The sequence below is a fragment of the Bos indicus genome, chromosome 29, assembly GCF_029378745.1.
Source record: "Bos indicus isolate NIAB-ARS_2022 breed Sahiwal x Tharparkar chromosome 29, NIAB-ARS_B.indTharparkar_mat_pri_1.0, whole genome shotgun sequence".
In the NCBI taxonomy this organism is placed as follows: domain Eukaryota; kingdom Metazoa; phylum Chordata; class Mammalia; order Artiodactyla; family Bovidae; genus Bos; species Bos indicus.
Window position 1 is genome coordinate 35469172 of NC_091788.1, and position 22380 is coordinate 35491551.

The window sequence follows — 22380 nt, forward strand, 5'->3', positions numbered from 1 at the left end:
CAGGGCAGGGAGGATAGAGGGATAGGTGCACACCAGGTAACACAGTCTTTTACACGCATTTCATTCTCAATATAACCGGAAGCCACTATAGGACTTTAAACAGAGGGACAAGATTCCATTCATGTTCTGAAATGATACCTTGCCCTACTAGGTGAGAATGGACTCTGGGAGAACAGACATAGAGGCAGGAAGACCAGATGAGGTACCCCTGGAATGGTCCTGGAGAGAGCTGATAGTGGCTTTCGCTAGGGCACCCATGTTCCAGATGGGGAAAGTGATCTAATTCAGGATGTGTCTTAAAGACACAGGATTTACTGATGGACTAGATATCACATAGGAGAAAAAGAAAAACCATCATATCTCTTAGGTGTTGGGACACAGCAGCTGGATGAACGGTGGTGTCTGTGCCCAAGATGGTGCAGACTGAAGGAAGACCAGGTTGTCGCTGGCTGGCAATGAGTCACATGGGGCTGGTATCGAAAACACCACTTGGGGCAGAGTTTGAAACATCTGAGTCATGAAAGTTGATGCATGGATTAACACTAGGATGGACAGCCTGGAGCTCCAGAGTGAGGAAGGCGAGTCAGGACAGACAGCAGACACGGCAGCAAGAAGCAGGCTGAGGGTACACAGCATGTGTTGCAGTGTAATAGGATTCCGAGAGATGGGGAAGAAATATCCATAAGCCATGACGAACAGCAAGAAGAACATCTCTTCACATTTCAGACCTCATGGAAGCAAGGACATGGGAAAAAAAAAATCACCACTGATTCGACTCTGAAAAGTGTTAGTCGCTCAGTTGTGTTTGATTCTTTGCGACCCTGTCGACCATAGCCTGCCAGGGACCCCTGTCCATGGATTTCCCAGGCAAGAATACTGGACTGGGTTGCCATTCCCTTCTCCAGAAGATCTTCCTGACCCAGGGATCAAACCCGGGTCTCCTGTATTAAATGCAGATTCTTTACCATCTGAGCCACCAGGGAAGCCTATGATCTGATTCTAGGAGTGGAAATCAGACAGGAAACAGCCAAGTTTCAGATGAAGCAAAAGCTGGGGGAACATTCAGAGAAGAGACTGGGGATGTGAGGCTATCCCCAGATATGATGTGACAGATCATAAAGACCAGAGGATGATAAAAAGGTTCAGGAGATTAGAGAGAGGTTTGCAACCAGGTCAGATTATTGATGGACAGAACCGTATGGTGATTAGAATCTAAAAAATGATACACAGTCTGGGACATCTCTGACTTCTGAGGTGGCTAAGATCACTGAGAAGTAAGATGCAGTAGGGTTTGTCCTGATGGTCCATTAAGAAAAAGGAGTAATCAATTCCAACTGCATCACTACCCTGGCTTAGCCTCCTAGATGTGTGTGATGAAGGCTAGGACCTGATAACCAGGAGAGGAACAGTCAGACCATAAGCATCATATGTGATGATTTATTTAAGACATCTCTCTATAACACCCACGTGTATCAGTTTCTGGGGCTGTTATAACAGTGCATTACAAGCTGCACAGCCTGAAACAACAGAAACATACATCTCACAGTTTAGGAGGCCAGAATTCTGAAATCAAGGTGCTGCAGACACGCTCCCTATGAAACCTATAGGACACAATTCCTTCCTGCCCCTTCTGAGCTCTGCGGCTTCCAGGCAACCTCTGGCATTCCTTGGCTTGCTGCCCCATTGCTCCAATCTGTCTTCATCATCACATAGTTAGCTCCCTGTGCGTCTACCACATCTCCACACGTCACCTTCCCATCAGGACACCAGTTGCACTGCACTGGGCTCCCACTGGACTCCAGTGCGAACTCTTCTTTATAACTACTTCCAAAGCAGGTCACATTCTGAAGTTCCGGATGTGAGGACTTCAGTAGAATTGTTGACTGGGAGGGAGTGATGCAATTCAATTCATGACACCAAAGTGCTATTTTTTTCCAGTTTTCATGTATGACGGCTGAATCTAATTAAAAATATTTTGCATATATCTCTTTCTTACTTTCTTCCTCCTGGGTTCTGACCAGTTAGAATTGTTTTGGATTGAGCTTTCCTGATAAGTAAATTTGTCCAAAGATGATTATTCTGAGGGCAAGAGCACTTTTCCACTCATCCACTATATTACAGCCTGTTTGAAAGGCAGAGAAGATCAAGAAATTATTTCACACAAACATATCTCACTTTCCTCTGTGGGGCCAACAAAGCTTTATCTGAGGTTGATGTCAGTTTTGTCATTTTCCATCAGTCTCATGGTTGCTGCTGCTTTCATTAAAAATTCTATTATTTTTAAAAATCCATCAGCAAGATGGTAAGATTAATTCATATGTACATAGTACAAGACAAATCTAACCTCTCTAAAGCTTTCTAAGCCAAAACATCTCACACTGACAAGGCAGCAAGTTGGCCAAATACACCCAAATCAACCCAAATAACTCAACCACATGAATCAGTGAGATTTGGGAGAAACAGATCATGAACAACTCAGACTGCTATCTATAATTTAAACTATTTTGAACCCTGTGGCACAGAGTTGCAGCGAGAAGGATGGTTTCTATGGTTCCTTTAGTTCTAACATCAATTTCTATGGGCTTCCCTGTGGCTCAGGCAATAAAGAATCTGCCTGCAATGCAGGAGACCCAGGTTCGATCCCTGGGTCGGGAAGATCCCCTGGAGAAGTGAATGGCAACCATCTCCAGTGTTCTTGCCTGGAAAATCCCATAGACAAAGGAGCCTAGCAGGCTACAGTCTATGGGGTCGCAAAGAGTCAGACACAACTAAGTGACTGACACTTTCAAGATCAATTTCTCAGGCCAGGCACACCGGTCTTATCCCAGAACTGTACCAGAGAAAAACTACCAAATGCAGAGAGACCCTTTTATATTTTCACCATTGATATGGGGGTCCTGAGATGGCCTCTCAGTGAAGAGGTGAGGATGAGGGGAAATGCAATCTCAGGGCTTCAAAGCTGGAAGAGCTTAATCTCTCTGCCCCACTTAAGTGTCATCCCTACCCTGCTTTGCCAGCTGACTCCAATGGACCTGTCATGGAAGAATCAGTCTTCCATGGTAAAAAGGTCTACAAATCCTAAATCTGTACATCAACTCCTGACCCCACTATTTGTGCCAGGTAACCTGTGCCATGTAGGTTGGACAGAAAGGAGATCCAACCAGTTCATCCTAAAGGAAATCAGTCCTGAATATTCATTGGAAGGACTGATGCTGAAGCTGAAACTCCAATACTTTGGCCACCTGATGCGAAGAACAGACTCATTGGAAAAGACCCTGATGCTGGGAAAGATTGAAGGCAGGAGAAGGGGATTACAGAGGATGAGATGGTTAGATGGTATCACCAACTCAATGGCCATAAGTCTGAGTAAACTCCAGGAGTTGGTGTGCTGGTGTGCTGCACCAGCAGGGAGGCCAGGTGTGCTGCAGTCCATGGGGTTGCAGAGTCAGACACGAATGAGCAACTGAACTGAACTGGGCTCCAAAGATCCTTTAGCATAATTTTCTGTTTTTGGTAGGAAATTCATCTTGAGAGCCATGAACTGTCATAACTTGCTATCCAAGAATCTGTGATGAAAAATAAAGACCTTTCTCCTCACTCCATCTCTGATATAAAATAGCTCAAGAAAGTGAACAGAAGATTCCTAGGATCTAAGCAGATTTGTAGGAGAAACATCCAGAGAAGTATGAGCTGGATGAAGAGGCATTCTTCTCCTCATAGATCTTCCAGAAGCCAGTTGTAGTTCATCCACCAAAGTGTGGGCAGTGTTTAAACTGCAATAGGTTTTAATGAAAATTGCGACATGTGTTACTATTATGTATATGCATACATTCATATACTTATATGCTTATACACACACACACACACACACACACACACACACACACACGGAAAGAGAGCTATAATTCTAGACTAAACTTTGTATACATTATTTCATTTTAACCCAAAACAACCCTTTGAGGTAGGAAGTGGCTATCTTCCTTATACAGAAGAATTTGTAAAAACAGCCCAAGATGACACAGAGAAAGTCAGACTTAGCAGAATCCTGTCTCCCAGGCCATTTTCTCTCTGGCACACCACTCCTGCAGGAATATGAATTAGAAAGATCTTGTCTTGTGAAGAGCTTTTTCTCCTTCAATTGCATTCCCTTTAAACACCCCTACTGTCTCCTCCCTGCCTTTGGTTCCCACCTGTGACTTGAACTTGCATCTTAACCCCAACTAATTCTTCCTTTCCTAAAAATATTATCACTTGATCATTTAAAAGATGTTAATGGTATTATTGATTGATTATAGCAGGATTCTATCAACCTGCTCCTGAAGAAGCAAAATAATCTCAAAGAATGCAAGAATAATGTTACATTTTACCCTTCAGTGGAGACTCTGAACTTAAAGAAATATGATGTTCATATTACTTAAAATTTTTTCAAGTTTCCCCAGGAGAGACGCCAATGGCCCTATTTCTAATACAACAAAGAAGGGCATTAATAGGTTGAGCTGTTACCTATTCACCTCCAATGCCTGGGCAGCCAGACAGACTGGCTTGTGGAGTCCTCACAGACTCATGTTTCCATTGAAATGTGTTCAATGTGAACTCTCTGTGAGAGAGCCCAAGACTGCTAATATCTGAAGCAAAAGGCTGGTGGAAGAACCTGGAATAAAATTCTTACTCTGAACAATCTATGGAGATTTTATGATTCTCTGATGAGAAGGGACCTCTAGAGGCCAGCTGGGTCATTCCTTATGCCTCCAGGTCACACCAAACGTTACACAACCCCATGATGCCACAGACCACACGAAACCTTACACATTCCATCATGCCACAGACCACACCAAAGCTTACACAATCCCATGAAGCCATAGACCACACCCTTACACACTCATCATGCCATAGACCACACCAAACCCTACATAATCCCATGAAGCCACAGACAATACCCTTACACACTCCATCATGCCACAGACTACACCAAACCTTACACACTCCATCATGCCACAGACCAAACCCTTACACACTCCATCATGCCACAGACCACACCAAAACTTACACACTCCCTCATGCCACAGACCACACCAAACCTTACACACTCCCATAAAGCCACAGACCACACCAAACCCTACATACTCCATCATGCCACTGACCACACCAAACCTTACACAATCCCATGAAGCCACAGACAATACCCTTACACACTCCATCATGCCATAGACCACACCAAACCAAACATACTCCATCATGCCATAGACCGCATCAAACCCAACATACTCCATCATGCCACAGACCACACCAAACCTTACACACTCCATCATGCCACAGACCACACCAAACCTTAAACAATCCCATGAAGCCACAGACCACACCCTTACACAGTCCATCATGCCATAGACCACACCAAACCCAACATACTCCATCATGCCATAGACCACACCAAACCCAACATACTCCATCATGCCACAGACCACACCAAACCTTACACACTCCCATGAAGCCACAGACAATACCCTTACACACTCCATCATGCCACAGATCACACCAAGCCTTACACACTCCATCACGCCACAGACCACACCAAACCTTACACATTCCCATGAAGCCAGAGACCACACCAAACCTTAAACACTCCATCATGCCACAGACCACACCAAACCTTACACACTCCATCATGCCACAGACCACACCAAACTGTATACGCCCCCCATACCCAATTCCTAAAACACTTTCAAAAAGGGGGTTCTTGTGCCCAGGACAAAGAAGAACAAAAAATGCACTTGGTTTCTGGGAGGAGATGAAACTAACGACGAAGAAAAGAAACAGAATGAGGAAAGTCCTTTGTTACAAAAAGAGAAGGAGCCTAGAAAACAGACAAAACCTGTCCAAGTCCCAGCCCCTGTCTCCATCTGACCGTGTGGAAATGGCTGGGAAACGGCTCTCTCTGCCTTCCCGTCCTTTGCCTTCCTGATGTGTAAAACTGGAATAATAACTGGCTCTGGCTCATGGAGCAGCTCCGAGTGTTCAGTACGTCTCTACTGGTAGGGTGCTCAGCGCCTGCCTGACACATTGTCCCACAGAGTCGCAGGCAGAGCTGATACAGGCTAAGAATGCTGACTTTAGTGGCCGAGGGAAGAAGCAGTTAGGAGAGAGCTTGGTGGTAAACGCTGGCCAGGTCCGTCGGCGGCATCCCAGGTGGCGTGAGGCCTGTGCACTTAGTAGTACAAGCTGACCTTGTCTCAGGCACACAGGTAAGCAAGGGCTCCCAGTGTGTGACGCAGTGTGGGCTGGGGGTCAGCTCCTCCTCACTCTGCAGGAAGCCTCCTTGTGTGAGCTGATGTCACCAGTCTCACTATCTGGAAAACTAGATGGCTGAACCCCCTGGTCTCTGCCATTGTTTCTCAAAAGAAAAGAGAAGCATTTCTGCAAACCACCTAATCTTATAGGTGAGGAGTCCCTGAGAAACAGGCTGTCACTCTGCACCTTCTTCGGGCTCTCCTATGAACTCACATGTCCTTTTCCTTCTGTCCAGCATTTGGCTGGGTTTTCAGCTTTCCCATTTTAGTTTTTGGCTCCTTAACAGGCTGAGTGTGCTTCCAGGAGCCTCTCTCCACAGTCCCATCTGTCCAGGCTCTTCTGAGCCTCGGTCCCCCAGCAGGATGCCTGGCGAAGTGAGTGCACAGAGGTCCATCCTGGGAGGGGCCAGGGCAGCACCCGCTTCCCAAGTGGCATTGCTGTTCTGCAGGAGTTAACTCAGAAGCATCGAATCAATAGTTACCCGACCAGACACCCACTGACAGCAGACTCCAAACAGACAGAAAGAAGGATGGGCAGAGAGGCGCCTCTCTGTGCCCCTCTTTATCTTGAAAATGCTCATTTCCCTGAGATCTATCTAAGGCTGAGTACATCCTCAGAGAGCAGCAGCTCTTCAAAAGCTTAAGGACTGGGCAGGAAAGTGACCTGGCAGAAACATAGCATGTGTCATGGGCGCGGTTATGAAATAGCAGACAATTGACACAGACCATCTGCGATCTGGACAGAAGGACACCAGTTCAATGACTTCTGTGTAGCTGTGCCCTCCTCAAGAGCACCCTCATGCCCAACACAGCACAACCCAGACAGAAATGACACTGAGCCAGGAACACACTCAGGCCCAGGACAACTCTGGACAACTGAGGACAGAGGGCAGAGAGGGCAAGGAGGAGATGGTGATCTCAGACCCAGTGTCTTCCTCCACTCATGCAAGAGCTACATCCTGAGCACCTAGCATCTCCCAGATACTGCACAGGATAAGACAGGAAAAGACAGAGAAGACATCAAGCCTCAAGTAAGTTACAACCTGCTTGGGGAAGACAAACCCACGAGCACATAACCAGACAAACGAATGGAAAAACTGCTCTGAAAATAATCCAGGATGACATGCCAGCCCAATCCTGGTGAAAATGCTAGGGAATCACTTTTATCTGGGTGTCAGGCTAGAGGGAGGGAATTCCATCTGAGCTGAGGCCAAAATGATGAAGAGCCACCACCGTGGGAAGAGCTGAAAGAGGGGCATCACCACAAAGGGAGCCACACGTGGGAAGGCTCTCTAGCAAGAGTAATCTTTCTGTGTTCAAGAAACAGAAAGAAGGTCAGGGTGTGCACAGCACAGAGAGGGAGGCAAGCCAGGCTTTATTAGCAAAAACCCTGGTCCAAGTCATGCACTAGGAACTAGGAACGGAAACCTGAAGGCGGCATAATTCTGGTTTCAAGAGGCCACGTAGTAGTTGGAGAGACTCACAGAGGACCCACCAGCTTTGAGAATGAAATGTTAAAGGCTTTCCAAACCTGAGTAACACGCACTTCTTGCATCGGAAGAGGCCCCTCGGGGTTCCTCAAGTATGGAAATCACATTGTTCTCTGCTATCCCCTGGAACTGTTATGTGAAACCCCACTTCCGTCTTGTAAATTTCTCACTTTTTTTCTTTTAAATAAAACATCCCGCAGTGGCAAAGCCTCGAGTCTCGGGACAGGACAGAAAGTATAGTTCAGCTCTGATACCCACTTACCAGATCTCACCCAAGGAGACAACTGACTTCACCAGTTGCCTCGTTTGGGGAATCTATGAAAACGTGACATGCATTCATCAAAGTTGTCAAGTGACATGGTGACATTTAGTGATAGTCTAATTAATGAGAGCCACACAGCTGATATCTCAGGCTCCCCTGATCCCATCAGAGCAGCACAGTCATGTCCACTGGGAGGAAGATACTGTTCTCTGACCACAGGCAGACCACCCACCCACCCATTAATGGACACAACGTCCTCCACGATTGATGACCTCTTCGACCTCTGCGCCCACAGCCCAGCCTTGTGAGTTGGACCCAAGGTCCTGGGTGAGAAGCTTCAGCCTCAAGCCTTTCCACACCCAACATCCAGCTCACGCCCTTCAAGTAAGAACCATTCCACACATCTTGGCTGGACCACAGTTGTATGGAGACTGGGTGATATTCTGTTTTGTTTTGTTTTTAGCCATCTCATCTGTTCAATGGACATCTGGGGGCACATGGCGCTCCGGACACAACATGGCACGTGGCGCTCCTGCTTCCAAGAGCTCGCTGCCCCCCAACCACAAGGAGAGGGAAAAAGGAGATGAATGCCACTGCAAGACAGGGCAAGAGAGAAAATGACTGGGGAGACACCAACCACTTGAGAAGAGTCATCAGGGGAGCATAGGACGCGCTGGGGAAAGCTGGTCCTGCAAAGTCAAGGACTCGGCATTCCACTAACTCGGCCACTCACTAACGTGTGATCTTAGGTAAACTCCCCTCTCTGCGTCTCAGCATCCTCATCTATAAAACGGAGACGCATGTGTGTGTGCTAAAGTCACTTCAATCACGTCTGACTCTTTGTGGCCCCATGGACTGTAGCCGACCAGGCTCCTCTGTCCATGGAATTCTCCAGGCAAGAATACTGGAGTGGGTTGCCTTGCCCACCTCCAGGAGACCTTCCTGACTCAGGAATCGAACACACGTCTCTTACATCTCCTGTATTAGCGGATTCTTTACAACTAGCACTGCCACTTGGGAAGCCCAAAATGGAGACTTCGGGCTTGTAATTTGAGATGTAATAGATTATTAGATCTATTTCAGAGAGTTGTTGTGAGGATTCATTGCGAATAACTGACCAGTAACTGATAGTACTATGCATTTATTTTGGAGAAGGAAATGGCAACCCACTCCAGTATTCTTGCCTGGAGAATCCCACAGACAGAAGAGTCTGGCAGGCTATGGTTCAGAGAGTTGGACATGACTGAAGCGACATGCATGCATCTATTTAACATTATTACTACTGCTGCATAATCTGGCTTCCAAATCTCCTAGCTGTGCACCCTTAATCAAATGATATAAACTCTCCAAGCCTCAGTTTTAGCATCTGTAAAATGGGGGTGATCATGGCACCTACAATCAGAGGGGTGGCATTAGGGTTAAATGTTTATGTTATGAGTTTGGTGATAGGTGAAACAGTATATAAAACACCTAGAGTACTCCTTCAGACATAGTGAGCACCCAAGAAACTTAGGTTAATATTATTATTATTATTTCACAGTCTATTGTATGAAACCTCACTCTTTTGTAAAAATATGCATACAGACTATTGGCAGGAGGGCAGAAGGAGTGGGAGACTGCAAATTGTCTGTAATTCTATTCAGACTGTGGATGCCATACTAGGTGAAAGGTCTCCTGGTTCTTCCACAAGGATCATTAGAGCTAATTGGAGGAAATAAAACCTCCTAAAAAGTTCCCTCACATTAGAATCTGCTGCTGAAGCATGCATTCTTTGGGGACTGCAAAAGATCCTCAAAAAAAAAAAAAAAAAAAAAAAAACGAAACTGGTGAGAACAAAGCAGAATAATATGAAATTAGAGCAAAAAGTCCTCTGCTGGTTGAGGAGAAAACTACAAGCGTAAACCTCATGGTCACCCAGGGTGACTTGGGGAGGGTGGCTCCCCTGGCAGGGCTGGGGTGGTCAGGGCCAGCCTGACTGGGGTGGGTAGCTTGGTGACATGTTGAATCAAGAAATAAGGAAGGGAGGAAAGAAGGAAGGAGGGAAAGGGAGGGAGGACAAAAGAAAGAAGAGACCAACATACACAAAATAAAACCCAAAGGAAAATAACCCAGAGCCCTGAACCACTACAGTGTTGCAACCTGGAATCAGGTTACGTGCAAATTTCGCAATTTCTGTGCAAATAAAATACATTCTGAGATTTCCTACTTGCTTCTCTGCACAGAGAATCACAAGAGGCCGAGCCCATGTTTGAGGGCTTAAGGGCTTCTCCACGGAAGTGCACCCCACCATGGTGGCCCTTCCTCGTCCAGTGAGGGAGGGCGTGCGGAGGACCAAGCTCGTCCTACAGAGATTCGAGCACCCCCGTTCCCTGAGGCCCAGCTCACATCCCCACTCAGGCCCGCGGCCAGTGGGCTGGCATCAGACAGATCCCCGTTCCTTTAACCCCCGCCCTGGAGGGCTCCCTCCACTGGGAGGGTCTCTCTGCTGCGTGATGGGAAGACAGTCAGCCCCAGGGGCTGCCTAAGTGTCAGGGGGGCGCTCCAGGAGGGCCTCTGCACCAGAGCTGGGCTGTGGAAGCCCCACAGTATCCAACTTCTTCCATCTACAACCAGTCAAGACCAGTGAATCTAAACACACGTCAAAATGCAAACAAATGTGAGAGCAAGAGAGAGATGGAGAGAAAGGCCCAGAGAAAGCCAGCAAGAGGCACGGTAGTGAAGACAAAGAGAGAGAAGCCAGCAGGTACACGATCATGCGATTTTTCAAGAGGAGCTGCTCCTACCCAGGCCTGGCCCCGGGCGGAGCATATGCTGGCGGGGTCCTGATTCTCCTGAGCCTGGGGGCTGCCTGCCAAAGACCACACCCCGGCCCACCCATATCCCCTCACTGTTCCTATACTATGGGAGCTACTGTCTGCAAGACCCCTTGGTCTTGCTTCTTTATCTCCTAATGTCTACAGAGCTGACTACCTTCCACCTTCTTGAAAGTACCATTCCATTCATGTCTACAGTGTTCTCCGGTACGACTGTCTCTGTCTTATCTCCTGGGGGCTACACCTTGCAGCCAAAGGTTGGGGGACAAAGGGCACATGCAGAGGACACTACATGCCATTCACTATATTGCTTCAGAGGCTTGTTTTTGTGTTTCTTTCTAAACAGTCTGAGATCAGGACACATTTGAAGCGTCCACGAAATCCTTTACAAAGCAGACACACAGCTATTTCGGGTATGAGGCAGTCAAATCTTTAACCTTTGCTCAAAATCATCCCTAACTCAGGGTTCCGTGGAAGAGGTGGATCCCAGAACCAAAGAAAACCTAGCAATCCTTGGGGGCATGGGTGTTAGCTTGCCAGAGACAAAGGAGCATGGGTGCCTACAGGCTTCGACAGGCCCTTAAATCTCACCCCTCCTCCGGCAACATCCTGACAAGTCAGCTTTGTAACCCATGCCCCTTCCTCAACATTTTCTATCCTGTGGGTATTGCCTCATGCATCATCCATAAACCTTAGAAGGACAGTCACAGAAGGGGTAAAACAGTGGCTACCAGCACCAAGGTTGTCTCTCCAAGAATCTTCATGCACAGAGAATGGAATACTGCCACACTACCGTGCAGTCAGCTCAGCGGTGGCCCAGTCTGGGAAACTTTATTTAAGCAAGCACATCATTCTTTCCACGAACCTTCTTAACTTCTACCTCCTGCGGACTCTCATCAAATTCCAGAGCATAAGATCCCCGCTTACAATCACTGACGTTCTGTGTGGCCCTCCTGTGTGTGGTATGGTTTGTAGACACTGGAAATTGGAGTTAGCATTTCAGGAGGCAGGGTAGAAAGAGAGACAGGCTCATCCTACCTCACACAAAACATAGCCAAGATTCTTCTTCTCTTCTTCCTCCAGCTCCTATCAGCCTGAACCCCAGAAGTCCATCAAGACCCAACTCAACAATGAAATCCCCTTTCCGTTGGGTAGATGAGCTTTGCACACACTGCTGTGGAGGACAGCACCACTGAGAGAGCAAGTGATATTTTCCAAGGAGAAGTCAGACTCATGTCCATGGCTTCGATCTCAGGGCCATGTTCAGATAGAGAAAGCATGTCCCTCTGGTCACCAGCTCGAGGCTCGAAGGTGCCCCAAGAAAGCCCAGACAGTCAGACCCAGGACAAAACAGCCGCTCGACCAGAGTATGGGAGCTGGCTGGCAATTTCCCATGGCATGGGCAGAGTGATGGCATTCACAGGAAGCCAGACCCGACCTCTGGGACTCATTAACTTCAGAGAAGACTGCTCACGCTGAGCCCCAGCCAGGCCCCCAGTCACCACACCACCAGCTTCAGGCAACAGACAGCGCTCAGGACCCTGGCCTCCATATCAGAGACCCCCTGGCCCAGCGCCCCTCCTGCTTACCAAGTCCTGAGCCAAGGAGGCCAGGTTTGGGAAACAGCTCATCTCTGGAACCGCTGAACGTTTCCCCATGACCACCACCTTTCCAGGCAGAACACCCAGCTCAGCCATGAAGTGGGCAGCCCAGCGAAGCAGCGAAGCCTCCCTGCAGCAGCTCCACGGTACGCACCTGCACCCCGAGCGCTCTCCCCCCACGTCCCCTCCACAAATCACTGTCGATTCAGAGAGGGATGGCGGCTCCCTACCTGAGGGTGGCGCTCTCCCCCTGCCGGACCGTCACGTTGTCCATCGCCTTGGGGAAGGTGGCATCTCCGCTGCGCACGGGCACTCCTGTGGGTACAAGGAACAGCAGCCTGAGAGACACGACCACGAGGCACTTCCAGGGCAGGAACAGGGACCCACAGACCCCCATCCTCGACAGCCACAACTTCCCAGAACTCCGGCGGCGGCTCGGCACACGCCCCCCAGGCGCGCACAGGAAGTGGGTGGGGTGGGGGAGCGAGCACGGGGACCCGGAGGCGCGGGCTGGAGAAAAAGCGCGCAGACTCCTCCAAGTCGGGTGTTCCTCCCCAAATCGAGCCTCAGCGCTCCAGCCTCGGAGAAGCGGTTTCCACGGAGGACATCCAAAGGGGGCTGCCTCTGTGCTGCTTGGCCGAGAAGGTGGCCGAGAGGAGAAGCGCCAGACAGGTGCGAAGGTGCGGGCACGTTTCAGGAGCCCCTTCCTTGCGTTAACAGTTCAGGCATGGCACTTGGGAGAGGAGTAAGCACTTTGGTACTAGAAGGGGACAGGGGTGGGTTGGATCCGGCCACCCAGAGATGATCTGAATTCCTCAGTTCCAACAAGGGCAGGTCCAATACTTTCTTTGTAAGTTTCGGAAGAAGGATGGCCAGCAGATAAGTCTGTAACAATAGCAGAGCCTAAAAGTGGAGCACGCAGAAGGCGCAGGGGTGAGCCAGCAGGAGAGGGAGGCTACGCCGGGCTTCGTGCGATCCGGACGGGGGTTGCTGCGGCAGCCGCCTTGGTCAACTTCCTCCGAGCCCAAATGCGCGCTGCAGCCGCCGCGATGCGGCCGGTCTAGCCTGGGCGGTCTCTGCAGCGGCGGCCCTTCGCTCGCTCGCTCGCTCGCTCGCTCGCTCGCTGGGCAAGGCGAGGCGCTGCCGGCCCCGGAGCCGTGCGGACGCCAAGCTCAGCGGCCGCCCCCGGCCTCCGCGCCGCCGGCCTCCCGGGAGCAGCCCCGACGCGCGCGGGCCCCGACCGCCGGGGTTGTCATGGCAGCAGCTCCATCACTGACCGCCGCTCTCCGCGGTGCCGGCGCCGAGCAAGCGGGCGGACCGCGCGCATCCCTGCGGGCGGCGGGCGCGGGGCGCGGGGCGCGGGCGCCCACCTTAACCCCCGCCGCGCCGCGCTGCGGCCGTGCACGAGCCCGGGCGAGGAATTTAACCATTTCCCCCCTTGAGGAGCTGTCATTTCCAAATTAAGAAGAAAGGCAAAGTTACCAAGCGGTCTTAATAAGCCCGAGACATCTTAATAAGGGTCACAAACTAATTAACTAGGAAAGGAAAACCCTGAAGCATGCACGTGTGCACGTTTAAAATTATCAGATTAATTCATTAGCGTTTAGAGTAAATTTAAAGTGTTGGGAGGATGTTCTAGAATAATTCCATTTATTATTCAATAGTCAACGCCCACCCCCCCCAACAGCCGCCCCCCCCCCCCCCCCCCCGCCAAAAGCTCCTTCAAACATCATTCTAAATAGAGATCTTCCATGTATAAAACCACTGCAAAATCACAGAAGCCTCTTAGCGTGCGAATCTGGCAAAACCACATCAAAATGTTGGTCAAGTTCCGACACTGACTTACATTCTCTATTCTTGTTCTGTCGACATGAAAAGATGCTGGCCCTGCAGAGTGCTCATTTCAGATGAATGAGTGTGAGCCCCTGGCATTACTGATACCGAAGATTCCCAAGTGCCCAGGGCTTCACACTCTTGCAGAGCCGGTTTCATCTTAAGAGGTGTGTTTCTCAAATTCTTGAAACTCAGGGGGAAGCTGCACTGGCCTCAGTTCCTGTCACTTCTCCTCTCTGGCTGCTGTGTGCCCACCTTTGTATGTTTCCTCTTACTTCAGCTCTGATGGAATGTGGCTCCTTCCCTCCTGGGCCAGGCTCCTGAGCAAGGGGGAAGCCCCGAGCTGCACACAGCCCACCCCGCATGCTAACACCAACATGATTCTCTGCTTGGGGACTCCTGTCTGAGCTCCCTGCACTGACCCAGATTCTCCCTGGGGAAAGAGAAGAGGCAGTGTGGCTTTGTTTTTCCCCTGGACTTTCTCCCAAATCCAACCAGGAGGCTTTTTTTTTTTTTAACAATTGTTAAAAAGCAACAATAACAACAAAAAATGTGTTCTTCCCAGAGTCATCCAGCCACCATCAAAAAGAAACTGAATTATTCCAACTAAGTCACTGTCATATAAGGGTCCTGGTGCCATAAAGTCCATGTATCTTTCAACCAATCATCCCAGGTACGTGTAGATAACACGTGTGTGAATGATGCACAAGCATTTCACTCCTCATACCCCGTGCCCACAACTGCCCTGGGTTGGAAGGGATGGAGGTGGGTGTGCAGATGTGGAAGCCAAGCAAGGTAACAAAGAAAGACTGAGAAGGTATGGCTTCCTCTTTTAACAGGTAATCAGAAAGTGTGCATGCGTGCATGCTCAGTCGCTTCAGTCATGTCTGACTCTTTGCAACCCCATGGACTGTAGCCATCCAGGTCCCTCTGTCCACAGGATTCCCCAGGCTAGAATACTGGAGTGGGTTGGTCATGCCCTCCTGCAGGGGATCTTCCCAACCCAGGGATGGACCCTGGGTCTGCTACATTGCAGATGGATTCTTCACCCACTGAGTCACCTGGGAAGCCCCCAGAAAATGTACTACCAGGTAAAGTTGAGCAACTCACACTGAAGATCAAACTTAATCCATCATTAGACCCATTTCCCCCTCGTTTCCTCCACTGACTTTTCTAATATTAAATTCTCAGGGAAATCCATCTGCTACTTTTAGCTGGTGGGGCCATTTGATATATAACACCAAAAAAAGAAAAATCAATTGTCAACTTGTGACCACAAAGGATGACTTTGCTCTCAGGAAAACCAAAAATGATGTCTATGGGGAGCAGGAGATTTTGTTTATGTTTTTGAAAGAAGAAGAGAATTAACCGATTTCAGCACCAGTCCATTCTTGCCAGACCCTATTTTGTCTCGATATTTGCAGTGGGAAATCTCGGGGAAATAGGAAATCGCATGATTTCCCCGAGCTCAAATGTTATATGATAGCAGACGTTAGGTGTGAGATCATGATTGCTGACCTCAGTCTGCTGAATTTGGGATTCTCCCGTAGGGCTAAGGAGTTACCTCTGACCATCCACCACCACTGTAACCACCCCTCCAATTCCTCTTGGTAAACAGGTCTTAGCACCTCAAGTAGAAACAAGCACAGCAGTGGAGAAGGGAGAGGGACTCTTTCTGGGGTTTGGAGTCATTTTCCTCCAGACTTGAGAATGGCAGGCATGACTCCTTTCATGATAAATTCTCATCCTGGCTCTTGCATCTAATTCCCAGGTAGGTACAAATGAGCATTAGTTTTTGCATCTCGGAATGTGTGTAATGACAACAGCCAGCCTTCCCGAGGGGCCTACAGACATGATTAACTCTACGGTAAAATACTTAGAAATCCATTTAAGGTAGAAGATGGTTTATTAATATATTTTGCCTGCCACTGCTTCATTATTATAGCCAGGCAGAAAAAGAACTCTTCTCACAGGCTCTGTAGGATGTTCGGCTTATACCAGTCTGCGGGCTCTTGGTCTGAGATAGACACACCGTCTTTGTGTCTGGCTGGGGAAGGGACAGTGGTGAGCCGCAGCCTCCTGGCCTGGCCAACAGGAAACCCAGCAGAGATCAGGGTGGACAAAGAAAAGCCACTGGCAACCTCATAGCTGCTTCGTGGACCCAGGGATCCAAACTTCATTCAAAAATGGAAGTTGAGAAAGCGGTGAGAGGTCAGAGATGCCGGCACAATTAACAAGGCAGAATCCGTTTTATTGAAACTCGTGATTGAAGCGGTTTGAATAGATGAAGATCAAAATCATATGTCAGCTCCCGTCTCATCGCCTAATCCCTAAATATAACCAACACTTGGTGGCTTATCTTATATCCTGTCTCTTGCTTCATAAAAACTGCTGGATTTATTTTATTTTATTTTTTTTTTATTTTTTGCCCAGCATATCCGAGTTAATGAAAAAGGAATGACAGTCAGAGCAATTTCATTATTTGTGTTCTTTATAGAAACAACTTCCTTTCTACCTCCTGGAAAGAGGATTCCTAACGAGCGCCCACCTCCACCTTCTCCCCTCCGTGCCCCCGCCCCATCTCTCTCTGCACCCCCCTCTTCCCTCCTGCATACACATATACTGTATACATAAATCAACTTGTCACAGCTTGTCTCTGTGCTGACAGCTGTAATTGCTGCAGGTTATAAAAATATCTATAGGACAATGCCTTTCAAGCTCTCAGGCACACACATACACACTCACACAAACTGTCTGAATGAAAGAAAACAATCATATTCCTTTAATAATCCTGGGACTGCAAAGGAGGGGGCACGGAGGAGCTTGCCGTGTGGACTGGAGGGCTGGCAGGCAGGTGAGGACGTGGGGGAGATGAAGACTCCCAGCAGTGGCACATCTCCACACTAAAGAAGGGATGGAGAAGGGAACACTTGCCAATGCAAGGGAAATCGGCTGTTTTTGTTTTTCCCTGTGTTGCCTACAGCAAGCTGGGGTTGGTTGAAGAGCAGTGAATTCTCCATACACACAAGAGACCGAAAGAAGAGCTCTAGCCTGAGACATGCCTGTGCTGCTGCTGCCTTCTCTAAAAAGGCGAAAGGCCCCCCTCTCCTGGTGGAGATTCCAAATAGGAGCTCAGGCGAGAAGATGTTGCTTGCAGGGTGGTTACAGAGAATGGGGTGGCACCAAATGGACAGCAGGATGTTTAATCAGGAGGGGCGGGGTCCATCTGAATCAGTGATGGCTCTAGGGGAGTGAGGAAGGGCTGGGCTCTAGAAGAATACGTGCTCTTCTGTCCTGCAGAGGATCAAAAAATCATTGTTCATCTGGGCTAGAGTCTGGTGTGTGAGGATTTCAGAGGGAAGAGCCAAAGAGCAGCTTGAAGAAGGGAAAGAAGCATCAGAGGAAAAGAAAGCGGTCATGAATGGAGAGAACTGAGGAGGAAGGGAACAGGGCAAAGGTGAGGCTGCTCGTGGATTGTGAGAGCCGTGAAACTTTGTAAGTTACAAGAGGAGAGGTTGTCAGCAGAGTAATAGGCAGACAGAAAAGGAAAGAAGCGCCAGGCAAATGAGCAAAATCAAAGTGACGTCAAAGCAAACACCAGATACCCAGAGGGGAACAGGACTAGAGTCAGGGGTCCTGAGGGGAACCATCTCTCTTCTTCTACGTTTGGGGTCATCTTAAGACCCTGGAGTCAGAGAATGACAGAATGCTAGGGTCACAGGGCACCTTGAAAGACATGTAACCCACTCATTTCATAAGGAGGTAGGGAGCGAACCCAGCAGAGAGGACCCATTGTCATGGGAATAAAGTTAACAACTGGTAAATCAAGACTAGAACTCAGGGCTGCTGGCCACTGCCCTGTTCTCTTGGCCGTACCTGGCAAGTAAGGATACTGCTTAAGAACCAAATGATAAAATATGTCCCATGGCTGCTACATCTGTGCAAGAGAGAACCATAGAAGTGTTACTATTATTTTGCCCGGTACTGATGCTTCTGAGTGTCTGATTATTCAACTGAATTCAATATAGCCAGGAAATGTTGAAGGTAGCCAAGTAGACTTTGAGCTCTTCCTATGGAGCAGAAACTTAGAGATACAAAGATGAAAGACATCACCCTGCCCTCAATTTGCCTACAGTTGAGTGCTATCGGAGTTGTCCATGGTTCTTTTTGCATTTATATCCCTGGAAGCCCCTGAGAACAGTCTTATTGCCAAGAATGAGCTGGGATGTGCCTCCTAGTTGGGAACAGTCGATCCTGTTTCATGTGTCCAGATTTCCAGCTAAGCTTCATTGGAAGTGGCATTAGGGTCTCCCTAGTGGTTCAGTGATGAAGACCCCCTTCCAGTGCACGGGGTTGGGGAGCTAAGATCTCACATGACTCATGGCCAAAAAAATCAAACTTGAAACAGAAACAATATTGTAACAAGTTTGATAAAGACTTTAAAAATGGTCCACATCAAAAAAAAAAAAAAATCTTTAAAAAAACAAAAATAAGTGGCATCAGAGGTGGTGGAGTACTCTCAAGGATGTTAAAATTGTAGGGAAAACATTCATCTACTTGACAAACCGCGTTTTTAGTGCACACTAAATGCCAGCAACGCACTAGGTGCTGGATTTCAGCTGTGGGCGAGAGAGACAAAACCAAAAACCATCCTGTGTCTAACCCTCATTAAGGACACTGTCCAGCAGGGGAGACAGATGTGAAAGTAAGAACTTCACAAGACGTAGACGTGATGGTGATCAGCACTGTGGGGAAGTGGAAGAACAGGCGTGCTAGAAGGCTCTCACAGAATGGGGAAGATCGGGAGATGAAACTGGGGCTCCATAGTGAGAAGGAGTTGAGTGTGCAGGTGGTGTGTGCCGGAATCTAGTTACAGGCTCTCCAGAATGTGCACAACCAGAGACTGGAAGGAGGCTGGGCCAAAGTTGCCTTTTATATTCAGACTGTGCTCCCTTAGACTGAGGGTGGGGACGTCTGAAGTGCTCTGTCTGATTGGAAAGCCCTAACTGCTTCTTCGCCCTGTGTCCCTGCATTCATTGATTCATTCAGTACATATTTATCAACTAAGGATGACCAGTGGTTTTGGACTCAGACAGACCAGAAGTCAAACTTCGTCTCCATCACTAACTGTGTGACCTTGCGGGAATAACCCAATTTGCAAAATAGTGCTCAAAATGGTACCTACCATGAAGGGGAGGTATGAGGATGCTATGAGGGTCTGATGGACAGAGGGTAGCAGAGGGCCTGGCAGCTGCAAGCCTCCCATGGGGGGACCAAAAGGGGGCCACGCATGTGCTCCCCTCCTTCAGAGGGGCCTCGGTGGGATATTCATCCTGAGAACCCAGGAGCTGCCGTCTCAGTGTCGGGAACCATCCCTGGGCACATCCTGAGGGTGTCGTTCCTGGAGCAGGGCAGAAACTTCAACTGAGATGTGGTCAGAAAGGGCAGTCGCTGAGCTTCAAACCAAGGCAGGAGGAAATGCGTGACCCTCCTGTTCCCACCCCAAGGTCTTGAGAAGCACACAGGATCCAGGCCCATGGGAAGCAGCCTGAAGCTTGAGAAAGAGGACGGGGCTGCTTCTCTGTGTGGCAGCCTGGGTACCTTTGTCTGTTCAGGCTCCCACATACACCAGGAAAGGACACCACCTGAGAAAAGGCGAGACGCCTCCTCCGAGCAGCAAATGAGTAGCGCCTCTGACCACTTGCATGCAGCTTGGGTCCCTCTTTGCTCCTGTGGGCCTGGCAGTGGAGCCCAAAGCCCCCTACCCATCCTAGGGTCTAGATTTACACTAGTCAATGGATATTATTAATACCATGTAGCTTCGGCCTCATTGCTCCCACTTCCCACCGCTGAGCACCCCAGTGCCTCATAGCCTCGTGGAAGTGAACAGGGGTGACCTGCACACACCTGCCTGCACACACACACAGACTCCAGTTCCAAGGTTAGATGATGCAGCTTAACCAGGGTCAGTAGCGGCTGTCTCAGAGAAAGAGCCTTTGGATGGCAACCGGCCAACCCCAAACTTGGAGCTTCAACCCCAAATGTACCCTTAGAGGAGCTTGGCTTGCCTAGCCATGCCCTGATGCCTTTCTCCCTAATCAGTTACCTTCAAGTCTCTCTTTAACCTTCTGTCTGCATTTTTTGCATTTTCTCCCCAGCCAGGAGCAACTGCAGAAGACAAAAACTGTAATGAGACAAGAATTTGCTCGATAACATACGGGTTCAATTGTACTTCTTACCGGACATGGCATTTTGTAAACATCATTTTGTAAACCAGAGTATCTGGATCCAAGTCTTAACTCTGGCCAACATTAGACAAGTCTCTTGTTTGTTTGTTTGTTTTTTAGCTTATTTGTTTTCAGAAAAACCAACATCTCCATGAAATGTAGGTCTTTGAGAAGATCTGGTGCCAACCAATACATCCAAATGGGCTAATGCACTTTTGAAAGCTGAAAGCACTGTTCTGCGGTAAGATAATGGATGGTATCATCGACTCAATGGGCATGAGTTTGAGCAAATTCCGGGAGATAGTGAAAGACAGGGAAGCCTGGCATGCTGCAGTCTGTGGGCTCACAAAGAGTAGGACACAACTTAGCTACTGAACAGCAACAGTAGGGTGATAGCTCGTAGAAGGCTGGGGTCAAGGGTAAAGCATTTGCCACTCCCCAAGTCTGTCACTTACAGGCTGTATGGAGTTGCTCAAATCACTTCTAGTTTCCCTCTAAGTGAGGAGTTGGGATTAAACAACCTCATAGTCCCCTTTCCGCTTCCCCTGTGGCTCAGACAGCAAAGACCCCACCTGCCAATGCAAGAGACATAAGAGATGCGGGTTCAATCCCTGTGTTGGGAAGACCCCCTGGAGAAGGGCATGACAACCCACTCCAGTATTCTTGCCTGGAGAATCCCATGGACAGAGGAGCCTGGCAGGCTACGGTCCATAGGGTCACAGTATCGAACACGACTAATGCAACTTAGCATGCACAGTCCCCTTCCAACTCTCAGTCTTTGGTTTTATTGCTTCTAACACTCTTCTTGAAATCAGGTTATCCTTCCTATTTGCTCATCGGTTCCTATTATTGAGAAACTGCCCTCCTCACCCTGTCCTTCCATTGTTCCCACTCACCAAGGTGTCCATTTCAAAACTCAGAAAACGGTGGCGCAAAGTAATTAATGAGCTGCACTGGATCTAAGGCGGGCAATGGAAGAGCCAGGATGATTAAAAGTCTTCCGATAAAGGGTTTCTTTAAAGAAAAGAAAATCCCACAATGCAACCAGCAATGTTAATCTTCAATAAATAGGCTGTTAATATTTAACTGGCATTTATTTAAACTTACAGTAACTGTCCTATTAAATCTAAATTAATTGCCCGTTTGGGACTCTCCCCCTACAGCCTAGCTGGGACATGGCTGCCTGGATCATAGTGTGTGCTAGGCATCCAGCCATAAAGAGGAGAGTTCAGCCTCCTTCTAAGACTGGAAGATTACAATAGCATGCTTGGAAGGGCTTTAGAGGTCAACTGGACCAGGAAGTTTTATACCCTGTGTTTTGGGGCTTTCAGGGGCCCATTTTCCCCATCTCTTCAGTAAGGGCTTCAATGTGTGTTCTTATCTCTGCATCTGCTTCTCTCCACTGTCGTCTTTCCATTTTGAATTTCTCTCTTTCCTTTCTGCTGGTGACTTTCTTCTTTTACACCTCATATTTTACACTCATTCTGCAGTGGTTTCGTCTCAGTCTTTCTTTGAGTTTGTTAAGAGAGGCCATTTAAGTAAAATACATAGCAATTTCTGTGTTTGTGAACATGTGTGCATGTGTGTGTATGTGTGTGTGTGTATACACATATATATGCTATATATATATATATATACACACACTAGTGGAAGAATCCGCCTGCAGTGTGGGAGACCAGGGCTCGATCCCTGAGTTGGGAGGAGGGCATGGCAACCCACTCCAGTATTCTTGCCTGGAGAATCCTAGGGACAGAGGTGTATGGTGGGGAGTCGCAGAGTCAGATATGACTGAGCAAGTAAGCATAGCATGTGTATATGTGTGTGTGTGTGTGTGTGTGTATAATTGAATGTGTCATAAAGAACATTTTAT

The 22380-nt window shown here is 48.4% G+C and overlaps 1 protein-coding gene across 6 annotated transcripts in view; it reads right to left on the reverse strand.

Moving 5' to 3' along the window:
• NTM (neurotrimin) overlaps positions 1-22380 on the reverse strand; it is a 964182-nt gene that overhangs the window by 405417 nt on the left and 536385 nt on the right. For 5 of the 6 annotated variants that reach the window (XM_070783417.1, XM_019955366.2, XM_070783419.1 and 2 more), the window contains one exon: positions 12681-12765. In XM_070783417.1, the coding sequence (XP_070639518.1) occupies positions 12681-12765 (85 nt within the window). Of the gene's footprint in view, positions 1-12680; positions 12766-14296; positions 14646-22380 lie in introns of those variants that run through there. The other variant, XM_070783421.1, reaches the window with a different exon arrangement.